Below are 14,675 nucleotides of genomic sequence, written 5' to 3'. Positions count from 1 at the left end.
TTTCTTGTTTGGAGTGTTACATACACCTTTTGCGAATTACAAAATATTCATACAAGCAAAAAACGAAAAATGTAAAACATTTTCTGGAAGTAAAAGAATGTTTCATTTTCACCTTAATTTTGGGCAAATACGAGACACTCTGAGGTTAAAAACAACAATCAAAATTTCTCTGTTGGTTTTTTTAGTTAAAACTTATATGTTTTTTGATCGTAATAAAAATTTATTAAACTAGATAATCTCATTTTTCAACTTACCTTAATAGATACTGACCTAAGTTCCTACTCAAGAGTTACCTACTTACGAAAATAGTTTGCTGTAACTAACTACTGCAAATAACTTGCGCAAGCTTGCTCATGAAGCTTAAAGTACCAACAATAATCATAAATAAATATAGCTAAGACACACGAGAAAACACATTGTAGCGTCAGGGTGCGATCGACTGGAACACCCTGAAGACCAGTTTCGTGTTAAAATTAACGCTCATCAGCTCGGGTGATTTATGGTTATTGTCGGTATTTCCTGTTTCATGAACGAGACTTTGAGTTTGCTCTAAATGTTTTATTACAGCAAACCATTTTCATAAATAATAGTTGCAGCTTCGAGAAAGAGTATTTGATTGAAATCGATTTGCTCGAAATGATGTTTATGTTTGCCATACAACACAAAAGTACTATGTGAACTACCTAAATAATAATTTTCAGACTATTAGCAGTCAATTAAGTTTTATAGCAGCTATAAAATGGTAATTAAGTGTAAATAAGCTTTAAAACTTCTTTCATTTATGCCATTTACATTTTAAGTTTGTTTATTTTAGTGAATTTTCGTTCGAGCGCTCTTATAGAATGACTTTTAGGCTCGTTCGGACTTAAGAACTATTCAACATTGTAAAAGTTTTGTTATAACCTTTTAAGTATGCCTCATCACCAAAGTTTCTTAGTCTTAGAGCTTTAAAGATCATTGTTCAGAAGTATTTTAAGAACATTTAAAACAGTTAATTAGAACTTTTTGTGCTCTCATGTGCAATAAGCCTGGCAAAGGGATCGTATTGGTAAAAATAATATTACTTTTAAACTTGATTTTCTTAGATCTTTTCAGTTTATTTGCCTTCCAAATTTCAGGTCAACGGCAAGTCAAATGACTTAAAAATCGCACATTAGCCAAGAAGTATTTTATTATACTTTTTTAAAAGTATGCGTGTCGATAAATTGCATAATGTACAGGGCCGTCGAGGTAAATCCAGAATATTTTTAAGTCGAGCTATAGCGCTCTAGTTATGAGCGGATTTGCAAATATTTTGCGTTCTATTTTAAGATTATTTATTGGTGTTTTATTACAATGTACAATCGCTTAAGCCTGCACGACGATAAGTCGAGAACAGGACCGTAGAGCAGCGATACTTGTGTCACTCCACGCTGGAAAAACTGCCAAGAAGATTATCGAATGGTTTGACTACCAAAAAGTCAAGTTTACGATTTGAGCAAAGCGTTCCAGAATGCTGATAATAAACAAGAGGTCACTACAAGACGAGCAATCCACGGTAAGCGATCTGATCGTGAAAGAAGTGCCGAATTTGTTCATCAATTGAAAGAAAAAACTGACACAAATCCCGGATGCAGCATGAATCAATTAGCAAAGGATATGGGTGTAGCGCGTTCAACAATTAGTCTGATAATTCATCAAGACCTTGGCTATAAATCTTTTGTTCTACGGAATCGTCACTTACTGATTGAGAAGAACAAGAAAGATCGAAAAATAAAATCTCAAGCATTGTTGAACGACATTAAGCACAAAAGCGCCGGATAGCTCAAGTTCTTTTTACATAAGAAAAATTTTATTCAAGATCGAAAAATCTATCGTCAAAATGATCGTTCAATCTGCCAAGATATCGCTGAAGTGCCTAACGTCATGCACACAAAGTTTCCTTCTTCGATCATGGTGTTGGGTGTAATCAGCAGTGATGGGGATGTCATGCCACCCCACTTTTTCAAACAAGGTCTCAGAATAAAAGCAGTAGGATATATCGAGGTTCTGGAAATAGTTGTGAAGCCCTGGATAGATAAAGTGGCTGCTGGAAGAGAATACGTGTTTCAGCAGAACTTTGCGCCGGCTCGTTAAGTCCAGAAGAACTCAGTCTTGGCTTTACAACAACTTCCATTACCACTGGTCACTAGATTTGTGGCCACCGTCCAGCCCAGGCTGTAATTCTCTTGACTATTACGTATGGGGCGTAGTTAAAGGAAAGGTAAACACGAAATCTCACAATACAAAGGACGCTATAAAGGCATCCATTGTGGGTGTTATGACCAATATGGACAAAATTGAAGTTAAACAAGCACGCTCTCGGTTCCGAACCAGACTGGAGCAGGTCGTCGAAGCCAATGGAGGCCATATTGAATAAATTCAATGTATAATTTGTATACTACAGCTATGTTGAGTTGCGCTTGAATAAAACTATTGTTTCTGAAGTATAGATTTAACTTTAACAATAAATTTTCCGGATTTATCTCAACGGCCCTGTATTTAAAGCAACAAGAAGGCAACAACGAAAATGATATGTACTTTAAAATTTAAATCATGGAATTTGTGGATTTTAAAGAAAATTTCTCTTTAGTATAATTAAGTTCAAAGAAATTCGTGGCAGAGTCTCAATAAATGGAAAGATGAATAAAGTCATTATACGAGTAATATAGTAAATTACACACTTTAGCAGAAGAAATATTGAATTTGATATGCTATACTCGACTTTTTCTTAGAAAATACCACATCAGAACTAAACATGCTAAAAAATACCACTCAGTATAGTATTTGTAGTAAAGTTTTATTAATGAAAAGAGGACTAGTTTAGGATGAAACAGTCTATGTATTACATTAACGAAAAGTGTTTAGTGAAAAAAGAAACCTAATGTTCCATAAAATTATGTTTTTTAAGAGAAATATATTGTGTACTGGTTGTAAAACTATGGTATAAGGTTTTAATAACCTTTTTTTATGACAACGACATACCGCCATATTGGATATTGATTAATAAAATTAGTAATAATAACTAATAAGAAATAAAGTAGTAAAAAAAGCGAAAATCATAATTATAATAGTTATAGGTTAATGACCGAATTATTAATTTCTTTGGGCAATTAAATGCACAAAAACAAATTTTATAATGGGTAGTTTTTTCTGATGAGAAATAATTTTTGATATTATTAATTAAATCGTCTTTAGTTGAAATCATCAAAGCTCTATGCTTTTTAAAGGTTTATCAGAGAAGTGAACTGTGATTGCTATTTTGACGATGCGAACAGGGTTTTCTATCCAAGATTTATAATGCATAATGTATTTGCCGTTACCCTTTTTAGGTTTTATTTTACTGGATGCTTCCATATTTTCATTTTTGCTTAGATGGATAATGTTGTCAGATATGCTGTTACTCTTCGTTAAAAGTATTTTTTGGATTATTTAAAGGAAAATGTATTTTAAAATAAGAAGTGCTAAAAGCATATTATTATATCTTTAACTCCGAGAAGCTACAGGCAGCAGAAATCCTTTCAGTTTAAAGAAATATTTAAAATAGTTTTAGAAACATTATCAAATTAAGTAATTTCTTCATCAGTGGCTTAAATAGACTTTAAGGAAAGCAGTAGAAACGTTATTCTTAAAACTACTTTTAAAAGGAAATAATTTTAAAGACTAATTAACAAGTATTTAATTAATGCTTAAGACGATTTGTGTTCAAATTAAAGAATGTATATAAAATTTAAAAGCTCCTAAAATTCTTTGTAGTTTAATTAAAGTTAAATTGTTACTTGTGTAGGCATGTGCAATGCAAAAAATAGCAGCGAATGTAAGACGAACTGTTTATACGACATTTTTGAGTTTGAAAATATCCCAGGCTCTATATTTTTTATAACTCACATTTATATCCTAAAATGGTCGATTGCTTTTAATAAATAAACAGCCATTAAACTTTATAAATAACATGCTCGACTGATTCATTAATTAAATATTTTATGGCCAACCTTTTAATTCGTTTAATTTATTTCAGGTTGGGTTTCACTCTTTGATAGAATACAGAGAGAAAATCTCATTGATATCCATACGCAATAAAATTTTCTAAATTACGGCATAGTTAGCCCGTCATTTGTGTTAGTTATACACAATATATAGAGTGTACATAAAGTATAAAATAGAATAAGTTTCTTAGCCTGGAATTAAAATAATAAAAAATGGTTGGACACGTCCACTTTAGTTTACAATTCCACATTTTTGGTTGGATAATATTAATCATGACGTCATCATTATTCCAGATATATATGTATGTGTTAATTTTTCCATTGGGAACCCCTGTTTTAACCCTTTTATATAAAATAACACACTTTTTTATATACAGGACATAAACTTTTTTGCTCTGTTACGTAACAAATTTTTTGATAATTTTTCAAAAACATATTTTTCTTTACGGTAACGGTAAAATTACATGGCAGTATTCCAAATGGTGGATAAATTCCTGCTAAATCATATTTATTGTTTCTTGACTAATATTAGCGCATTCTCTTCTAATTCTAATTTTTAAATCGTCAATTGTATCAAATCTAGTTTTGTACATAACATTTTTCAAATAGCCCCACGAAAAATAGTCTAAAGGATTAAGGTCCAAAAAAGTTGATGGCCATTCAATAAATTCACGCCTTCCAATCCATCTATTAGGAAATGCTACATCATCGAGATATTGTCTAACCTGAACTGCATAATGCAGTGGTGTACCATCTTGCTGGAACCATAAATTTTCGTCATGTGTCATTGGGTTATTAGGGCTGGAAAATAAAGTTCTTAAAGTGAGGATTAAATGTTATAAAAATTCAAAGTGTTCAACCGTTCAAAGTTTCTTCAAAAAAGTAGAACCCAATGATCTAATTTTTGACAATCCCTGCTCAAACATTAATTTTTTTATGCTTCTATTTGGTATGGTATTCCCGCATTCTTCTGAGATTTTCCTTTGTCCAATAGTGGAAGTTTTGTCTGTTAACTTCCCCTATTAATGTAAAAGTTAATTCATCTAAAAATATAATATTTTCAAGTTGGCGAGGATAATTACAGAACATATCCATTAGGGTTTGACAGAATTGCATTCTTCCGTCTGTATCGTCTTCGTTTAACTCGTGTACAAGATGTATTTTATAGGGATGTCACTTTTTCACATTATAAAACTTTATGTACAGACGTAGGAAAATCGTAATTGCGCTTAAATTGCCGAATGTTACTGTGTGGATTTTTTTGTACAACTACTAAAACATTAAATTTTTTTTCTTCACTAATAACGAACGTCCAGCCTTCGGCCTATCTTTCACAGAACCAGAATCTGAGAAAATTTCTCTCAATTTTGTGACTATTGATTAGTTTATTAGTCTATCTGGATATTTGTTGTTAAATAAAGCACACTTCATGTTGTGTTCGCACTCTATCACCATAGCCAATCATCCTAAAAACTTCAATTCTTTGTGTTATGGATAAACGCATTATAATACAATTTTTGTGTGAAATTAAACCTTCACAAAGTCAAACCAATATTAAAAACATGAAAATTTTGTAAATTAAACCAATAAAAATAACTTTCGATGGAAAAAATTACACAAAAAACTACCCCGATCCGTTTAATGGATGTCTATCATTTATCGCTAGGTGGTGGAAAGAAAAACGTGTTTTTGAGAATTTATCAAAAAATTTGTTATTTAACATAGTAAAAAAGTTTATGTCATGTACATTAAAAAGTGTTCCCTTTCACATAAAAGGATCAAAAACAGGGTTTACCATTAAAAAAAATTAATACTGACGTCATATTTGGAACAATGATAACGTCACGGCTAATATTATCCAAACAAAATATGTGAAATTTTAAACTAAACTCGACATGTCCAAACATGTTTTATTATTTTAATTCCAGACCGAGAAAATGAATTCATTCCATACTGCATGTACATCTTGTATATTATATTAAGATAACGAGTAAACTCATTATAAATATTTTAATTTAGGACTAGTAGATAGATTTGAAATTTACTATGCTGAACAATGTAAAATTTCAATTAATTTTCAAAACGAATATCTATTACCAGCGTACAGCGGTTGAGAAAAGTTTAATAATAAAAGCAAATACTTTTTGTTCGTCCATAATTTTATTAACTGATATACAAGAAAATGAATCTATAATATCAAAGAAAATGCAAATAATACAACTCGTTACCAGTAATTCAATATGATGGCAAAATATGATTTTAACAAAATTACACTAAAATACGATATGTGGTAGAGATAAATATTAAATCTGATTAGTGCAAATAGTGCAACTGTTATAATACGAAACTTGGGAATCTCATGTACAGTGGTGGCCATAAGTATGGAATATTATTTTAATTTGATAAAATATTTATTAAAAAGTATTAAACAAAAATTACACAAATGCTTGAAGGACTTTATTTAATTTCCTATAATTATAACATAAAATTAAGATTTCTAATTAAAAAAGTTTTTAGAAAAATGAAAATGAAAAATTGCACTTGAACAAAAGTATGGAATATTTTTTATATCATGGTATGGAGTCTGCTATCTTAAGTAAACTCAATATTTTGTGGTAACCCCTTAGCATCTAAGATAGCCTGACATCGACGCTGCATTGAATCAATTAGATTCTGGCACGTTGAGGAAGAAATGTTTTTCCATTCTTGTTGTATGATCCTCCACAATTCTTCAGTATTTGACACGTGTCTTTGTCTAATTTTTCGTTTCAAATGGTCCCACAGATGTTCGATGGGATTTAAATCAGGAGATTGTGAAGGCTATTCTATAACATCTATCTGCTTTTCAATAAACCAATTTTTAATCAACCGTGAAGAATGTTTAGGATCATTATCCTGTTGGAACCGCCATACTAGTGGCATTTCTTCCTCGGCAAATGGAAGCATATGCTGCTCTAGGATATTTTTGTATAAAAACCGATCCATTATTCCATCAATTTTGACTAACAGGCTAACTCCAGATCTCGAAAAAGATCTCCATACCATTAAACTCTGACCGCCATGTTTAACAGTGGGCTTTTGGTACTTGGGATCAAATCTCTTCCCTATTGGTCGCTGAACATAAGTTTTTACATCCGAATCAAACAGTTTGATTTTGGTTTCGTCACTGAAAAGGACGGTATTCCATTTTTCGGGTGTCCAAAACAGATGTGAGCGTGCAAACTTAATTCTGGCCTTTTGGTTTTTTTTGGAAATTAATGGTTTCTTCACTGCCAATCGTCCAAACAATCCAGTATCACATAGACGACGCCTCACAGTACGATCACCAATTTCAATACCACTATTAGTTGTAATTTGTTCCTTTATTAAGCGCGATGATTTTTCGGGATCTTTGAAGGATATAATTTTAATACGTTGGTCTGTATGGGCTGTTGTTTTTCTGGGACGTTCTGTTTTCTGATGGTTTTTTACGGCGTTGAATACCCTAAACTTCCTCAAAATTTTCGATACACACCCCTGGCTCACATTAAATGTCTTTGCAATGTCCTTCTGATTGGCTCCGTTATTTGACATCTCCACTATTCGTGATCGAAGATCTTCCGAAAGATATTTTTTTTTAACCATTTCGGCTTCAAATTTTATCGAACTGTAACACTCAATACTGAATACTAAATACAAAATAAATTTAAATCTATGATATTCCATACTTTTGTCCATCTAAAAAAATTTGTTTATCGGTGAAATTTTTGATAGCAACATTCTATAAATACTGTATGGTTTAAAATATAGAATTGACCTATCCCAATTTAAATATACCAGAATTGAAGAAAAAAAGTAAAGGCCCTTTAGCTAAATAAAGTTTCAAAAAATATTCCATACTTATGGCCACCACTGTATATCCTGCGAAACAATTGAATCTCCTTTATCGTGCAAGGGAATATATTGAGATTTTTTGAAACAAAAACATTAAAATACTTCAAGATAAATAAATACGTGACGACAACATTCTCAATCTCAAGTGTCTCTAGACGTGGAGACACTTCCTCGAAGCAACAAACACCAAGACAGCATTCGCGAAATGTCCCTACAAGAGAATAGCGTTGATGAAGTGGGTTAGTAAGTGATGACCAAAACCTTCCTCAATAAAAATCCGCAGATATTCCTTATTGGATGTAGATATAATTTATTTAATTTTCTGGTGATATGCAGGACATGCACCCTCTAGGGCAAACGATGTTTAAGGAAAACTCTCAGAAATCTCACCTGCCCCTATTCGGCATCATCGACCTCCCTTAGAGAAAAACTTATTCTCGCTGTCATTAATGCTAATGTAATGTCTAACAATAATATTAGAGATTGTGCTTGACTTTGATTAATCTTTCACAATTACGAAAATTGTCTTAGAACAAGCGATTAAAAAAGACAGGACTAAAATAAATATGAACGAAGTTAAAATTACTAAATGAAAAATTACAAGTAACCCACTTCTGTACAAATGCTAAAAATTCCAAAATTATGTAATTCAGTTGTTATTGTATTTACTAATCACATGCAAGCTACCCGTTCAACAGTACGAGTTTCTCTACTAAGATAACAGAATCAGTTGCGTACCTACTTTTAAAAAAATCTTGACCATTCGTAACAGCAATTATTATCATTCTTGTACAAAAGTGGATCGAAAACAAAGTTCTGTGGCACCCGCTGATTTTTACTTATACATTTATTCAAGTAATGAACGTGTTTACTATAGACTAAAAAATAGTCTCACTCTATTGGTTTCAAAGTGATATGGCTCGAGTTTTCGGATTAACATGCTACGAGTATGTGATACGTAATCAAACACCTTGGTAACATAAAAAAAAATAGCCAAGACGATCTATCCTTTCTCAAACATGGCTGGACATAACGTATAAGAAGACCGAGGACAATAGTAGTGGACGGGTTTCTACGAAAATCAATCTCTTATATTGATTCAATCAGTTAAAAGGTTTATGATGAATGTAAAAAAGTGATGTTCACTGAGTCAGTTATGTCTTACCAAAAATTTATCAATAGAAATCGGACGGTGATGGTGACTGGCCGTCGTACCAGTCTTCTTCAACACTGGGACAACATGCGCAAGTATCGAACAATCTGGGAATTTTTGAAACCGCACACACAAATATTTATAATTTTTGGAATAGAAATCACCTATAGATTTTCCGTTATTTTGAGAATTTTTTGCATTAAGAATGAAATAATTTCAACTACATCTATTCGTCATGTTGGAGATAATGTGTCTGACTTTATTAAAAGTTATTTGGCTAAAACAAAAAGATAATGTACTGGAAAGGGTCAACATTTATAGAGACATCGTTCTTGAGCAAATTTTCTGCTATGCTGCAGAAAAAGTTATTAAGTACGTCAGGGTCTATTTGTGACGAAATTGCAGCCACTAAGAGATTGTTGCTTTTTATGAGCGTCCAAGTACTTTTGCCCCGTCAAGAGAATTAGAGATTAAATTACTATGAGCAATTTGTTTTTTAAAGTTTAATTTTATTGCTAACCTAAGTTCTTCAAGTTTTGACCTAAAATTTTAGACGAAAAGAAAAGGAAAGGAATTCTTTGGTAATTAATATGGACTATGAGCAAAGGAAACTCTTAACAAGTTACGAGTGAAATTAATCTGATGCTCACTACTAAGTACCATATTTCTTCTAAACGTGAGAGTCGCGACATGACCAGATTACCGAAGTACAAACCAATAAAAAAATAATTCACGTTATTTGTTGCGAATTAAAAGTATTAAAATTATTGAAAGTTAAATTACATTTTACATCAGAGCAGGGAATAGTCCGGAATCGGAATAAACAACAGGTTAAAACTAATTTTGCTGCAATTCCCCACGACTCAATAAAATCAGCATGTTCAAAATTGATTGAATTTCAAACTTCGTCTCGCCTCAAGAATTCCATATGATTTCCTATATGTATTAGTACATATCGATTCGTGTATTTATTGCCTAGAGAGAAACTAACTGAACCAGAAAACCAACAAAACAACAAACGATGAAAATGGGTTTAATTTACCATATGATGCCATTAACAGAAAAAAAAATGAAAAAAAAGGGAATTATCTCTTGACAAGTTAGAGTGGTCATTATTCCTTGAATGTGCGTTGGAATTTTTTAATGAGCCCCGAGTAAATATTACGTCAACGTATTGTTTTTTTTATTTGTTTAAATATCATTAGTGGCTATTTCTACCATTTTTAAGAGAAGCCTTTTCTGGAATTTGGCTTCTTTGTCAAGTAATCGAACGTCATTGAAATCCATGTGGCCTCATTGGAATCCATCCGGGTGTAATCCTTGTAAGAGGAAACTCTATTCTCAAGAATGTCGGTTGCTTGACCTACATACGTAGACTCCCTCACATCTTGAACAAGGGATGGAATACGCAACCCCCCATTGCTTTGGCAGTTCACCTCTTTCCTTCAGTCTTATGTTAAAGTAATTGAAAGTATATTTTGGTCTGACCTGTATAAATGCGTCAGAAATTCTAATGTTTCTCTATCTTCTTCTTAGTGCATAATCAAACCAATATATTCCGTCTAAACTGTACGAATATGTTCTAGATTTGATGGCAAAATTTTCTTGGGAAGCAGATTTTAGAATTGCAATGCATTTTTTAAATTTGGCACTGAACGTGAGTGAAATGCAGTCCAGTTATTCTAGATCTAGTCATACATATTTAAAAATTCGTAAATATGTTATCAATACATGATTATTTTCTGGCTGCTAGTATAGTAGATATTGCGAGATCATAAGATTCCAACTATTGAGGACCTGAGCCTCCGTGTTATCAACTTCGCTTTAAAAATATACGAAATAGGGCTCTTTCAGATGGCGAGAATTTGGGAATCATATTTTTTCTCACGTCTGTAGGTTCCACAGTACTCTTCAAGAAGCTTTTCCATTTTTCTTCGCAGATCTAAGTTTATCACAGGTGACAACTTGTAGATTAGCTTGGCTTTTCATGCGGGCACACAGTGCCCCGGGAGAAATCACAAACAAGGACCATGTTTGCTTCAACAGAAACTTCTGAAGTCAAAATTGTTTCCACCTTTACTCTTATTGTTTTATTTGGGTTATCGTTATACATATGGCAATTTTAGTAGACCTATACCAGAGAAAGACATATATTTGCAGAATCTTTGAGTATTTTAGGTTCATTACCAATGAAAAGTGATAAAATGCACATTCTCTCACGCTCGATAGCATTTGTTACAATATAGGGGTTAACAGCTCTAATCACGTGTATATAATACATGTGTAATGGTTATATGCTTATAGGGTGGAGGACAAAGATTGTTTATTTAAGTAATCTGATTGATATGCAGATCTTGACTGATTTTACTGTTATTTAGTAATTATTTATAATAATATCAAATAATCATACATCCCGAAAAATAAATGACCAAGTTTCGTGCACCAAATTTTTACACATTCATCAATGCCAGTTTTCGAATAAAATGCTCATTATCTCCAGTAACAACACACAACTCAAGTTTATGCTCCAGGACGTTAGCCTTCGGAGGCGTGGAATATTACCGAAGGATTAGGTCCCGAACATACACAACAGGATTACCTGAAAATAAGTTCTCAAATCTTCAATCAAAAATGATTTTAGTTTACTATATAAATTATATTCTAAAATCCTTCGTTACCGAAATATATGGTGTCGAAATTTGTTTTATTTATTTATTTTCTCTATTCTTTTAGTTTTTGAGATATCAACTTAAAATATTGTACCCATAGCACCTCTTAGAATTCACATGCTTTCAACACATAGCATGCATGATTTACAATTTTATATCAAAATTTACAAAGTTGTACTTTTTCAGGGGTCAGAAATCCTTTAATAATATTGCAGATGTTTAAACAGTACATGTATTTGCCTGTAGGTTCCAGGGGCATAAGATTTTCGATATCTTATTAAATAGAACAATACATATGTAAAAGAAGGAATTCCCACACATATATTCCAAAAACCAAAGGTCTATTCTCAAAAATGAAAAACAAAGTATAGGCATTTAAAGCACTTTTAAATGAGTTACTACCACCCTTACTACTAGAGGTTCGACAAGCGGTGGCGCCAAGGAATAAGTGGGGGGCGGCATAATTATGATATAAAAAGTTTATCCCTTTAGTAATGTTGTTGACGTAATTCAGCGATTTCTGAACGCCTCCACATATTTCGGGAAATTCAAAATGGAAAATACTCAAATGAAAACCTTATATACATATAATGTCCCTACTTGTTATTATCTCAGTATCCCCTAGATTTAATTTTTAATTATGACAAAAGGCATTTGAACGGCTACATAAGCAATAAAATATAACATTGCAATTTTGTATCAAATTGGTATTTTCTTAACATTACGAACAACAGATTTTTTTTGCTTCAGGTGCTTCTAGGAGGAGGTCGACGTCATTGGCTTCCAAAAGTGGCACACGATCCAGAAATGACCAAGGAAGAAGGACGAAGATTGGACGGTCGAAATCTCATTGATGATTGGCTAAGAGACAAAAAAAAGCGTGGACTTAAAGCTGAGTATGTGTGGAACAAAGGGCTATTAGAAAAGGTGAAACCAAATCAAGCGGATTATTTATTAGGTATGTTTTAAAGAGAATTAAGTGCAAGTTTTTTGGTATATATATTAGGTGTACAACTTTGCTTCCGCCGTTTTTGAATAGATGTATGTAGCGGTAAGTAATGATCGAAATAAATAACCCCATATGGGCATGCAGGAGCCTTGGACACCTGTTAACATAACCTCATAAAAATATTAGTCTATTTGTGTCTTCATCATAAAGTTATTCGCAATTGAAAATGTCAGTGTACGAGCCAAATTCTCGTCATTTGCGGGAGGTTTTACTTTTCTGCTTCAATATGAAGAAATCTGCTGCTGAGGCTCATCGAATGCTCTCAGATACTTATGGGGAAGCCACTATTAGTGAAAGGACATGTCGTGAGTGGTTTCAGCGCTTCAAGAACGGTGATTTTCACGTCGAAGACCAACATAGCGGTGGAAGAAAGAAGGTTTTCCAAGATGCGAACTTGGAAGCATTACTTGACGAAGACTCGTGTCAAAGTCAACAAGAATTGGCACAATCATTGGGAGTGACTCAACAAACAATCTCAAAACGCCTCAAAGACATGGGAATGATTCAGAAGCAAGGATATTGGGTGCCGTACGAGTTGAAACCAAGAGATATTGACAGGCGTCTGTTCGCTTGTGAACAGTTGCTTGCAAGGCAAAGACGGAAGGGATTTCTGCATCGTATTGTGACTGGGGACGAGAAATGGGTTCATTACGATAATCCCAAACGCAAAAAGACTTGGGGATATCCCGGCCATGCTTCCACGTCGACGGCCAAACCGTCTATTCATGGTTCCAAAATCATGCTCTGTATTTGGTGGGATCAACTCGGCGTAATATATTATGAGCTGTTACAACCAACTGAAACAATCACAGGTGCTCTTTATCGAACCCAATTAATGCGTTTGAGCCGAGCATTGAAAAAGAAACGGCTGCAATACAACGAGAGACATGATAAAGTGATTTTGCAGCACGATAATGCTCGACCCCATGTTGCGCAAGTGGTCAAGAAATACTTGGAAACATTGAAATGGGAAGTCCTACCCCACCCGCCATATTCTCCTGACCTAGCTCCTTCTGATTATCACTTGTTTCGATCCATGGCACATGGGCTAGCTGACCAACACTTCCGGTCTTATGAAGAAGTAAGAAATTGGATAGAATCGTGGATCGCTTCAAAAGATGTCCAATTTTTTCAACACGGGATTCGTATGCTGCCCGAAAGATGGGAGAAAGTAGTGGCCAGCGATGGACAATACTTTGGATCCTAAAGGTATAATTAGTTTTTTACAATAAAATCGCGAAATTCGGAAAAAAAACGGCGGAAGCAAAGTTGTACACCTAATACAATAGAGGGTGTCCTAAAATATTTAGAAGAAATGAAGGCATTTGGGAAAAAAACTCTTAAAAATGTTATAGAGACTTCAAGTATCAATAATATTTTTATTGAGTGTCTTTATTAGAGTCTTGTTAGGGAACTTTATATTTCATTTTCATGTGTATTCTCCTAGAATCACATCATGTGTTTATAATATTTTATTCATTGTTATTGCAAACGTCATGAAACCAACGTACACTGTTTTTTCCTTTATGTAGCACCCCTCCATATCTCTTGCGTTAAACGACATTCCATTTGAAACCACATTCAAGACCATTTTTTTCTTATATTTTGTATTTTAATTCTCTTTGATATATCTGGCATCAAAGGAGCTAGGAGACTCCTGATGAATGTTTATGCATTTTTTTTTCTTAAATTACATTACCTTTTTAATTATTGCCCCTACTGCTTCTTCTATAAACAAATTTCTTTCGTTTTAAAATGAATTTGCAACTTAAATCAACGCTTTTAAATTAAAGTCTTGGCTCTCTTCACGAAAGGAGAAGCTTAGCAATACAATTGGCATTAATTAAGAGATTACCAAGTTTAAAATTATAGTGACCTATTATTATTTTATTACTATACAGTATTTTACGGAATTATTACTGAATTAATAGCTACCGGAGCTAAGCTTAATGAGATAAAATTTCTTA

The 14,675-nt window shown here is 33.1% G+C and overlaps 1 protein-coding gene across 1 annotated transcript in view; it reads left to right on the top strand.

The window, feature by feature from the left end:
* LOC136416608 (alkaline phosphatase-like) overlaps nucleotides 1-14,675 on the top strand; it is a 233,940-nt gene that overhangs the window by 180,417 nt on the left and 38,848 nt on the right. The window contains exon 6 of the mRNA XM_066401875.1: nucleotides 12,450-12,657. Within this exon, the coding sequence (XP_066257972.1) occupies nucleotides 12,450-12,657 (208 nt within the window). The remainder of the gene's footprint in view (nucleotides 1-12,449; nucleotides 12,658-14,675) is intronic.

This window comes from Euwallacea similis, chromosome 24 (genome assembly GCF_039881205.1).
Source record: "Euwallacea similis isolate ESF13 chromosome 24, ESF131.1, whole genome shotgun sequence".
In the NCBI taxonomy this organism is placed as follows: domain Eukaryota; kingdom Metazoa; phylum Arthropoda; class Insecta; order Coleoptera; family Curculionidae; genus Euwallacea; species Euwallacea similis.
This window is presented reverse-complemented; position numbering and strand designations above follow the sequence as displayed.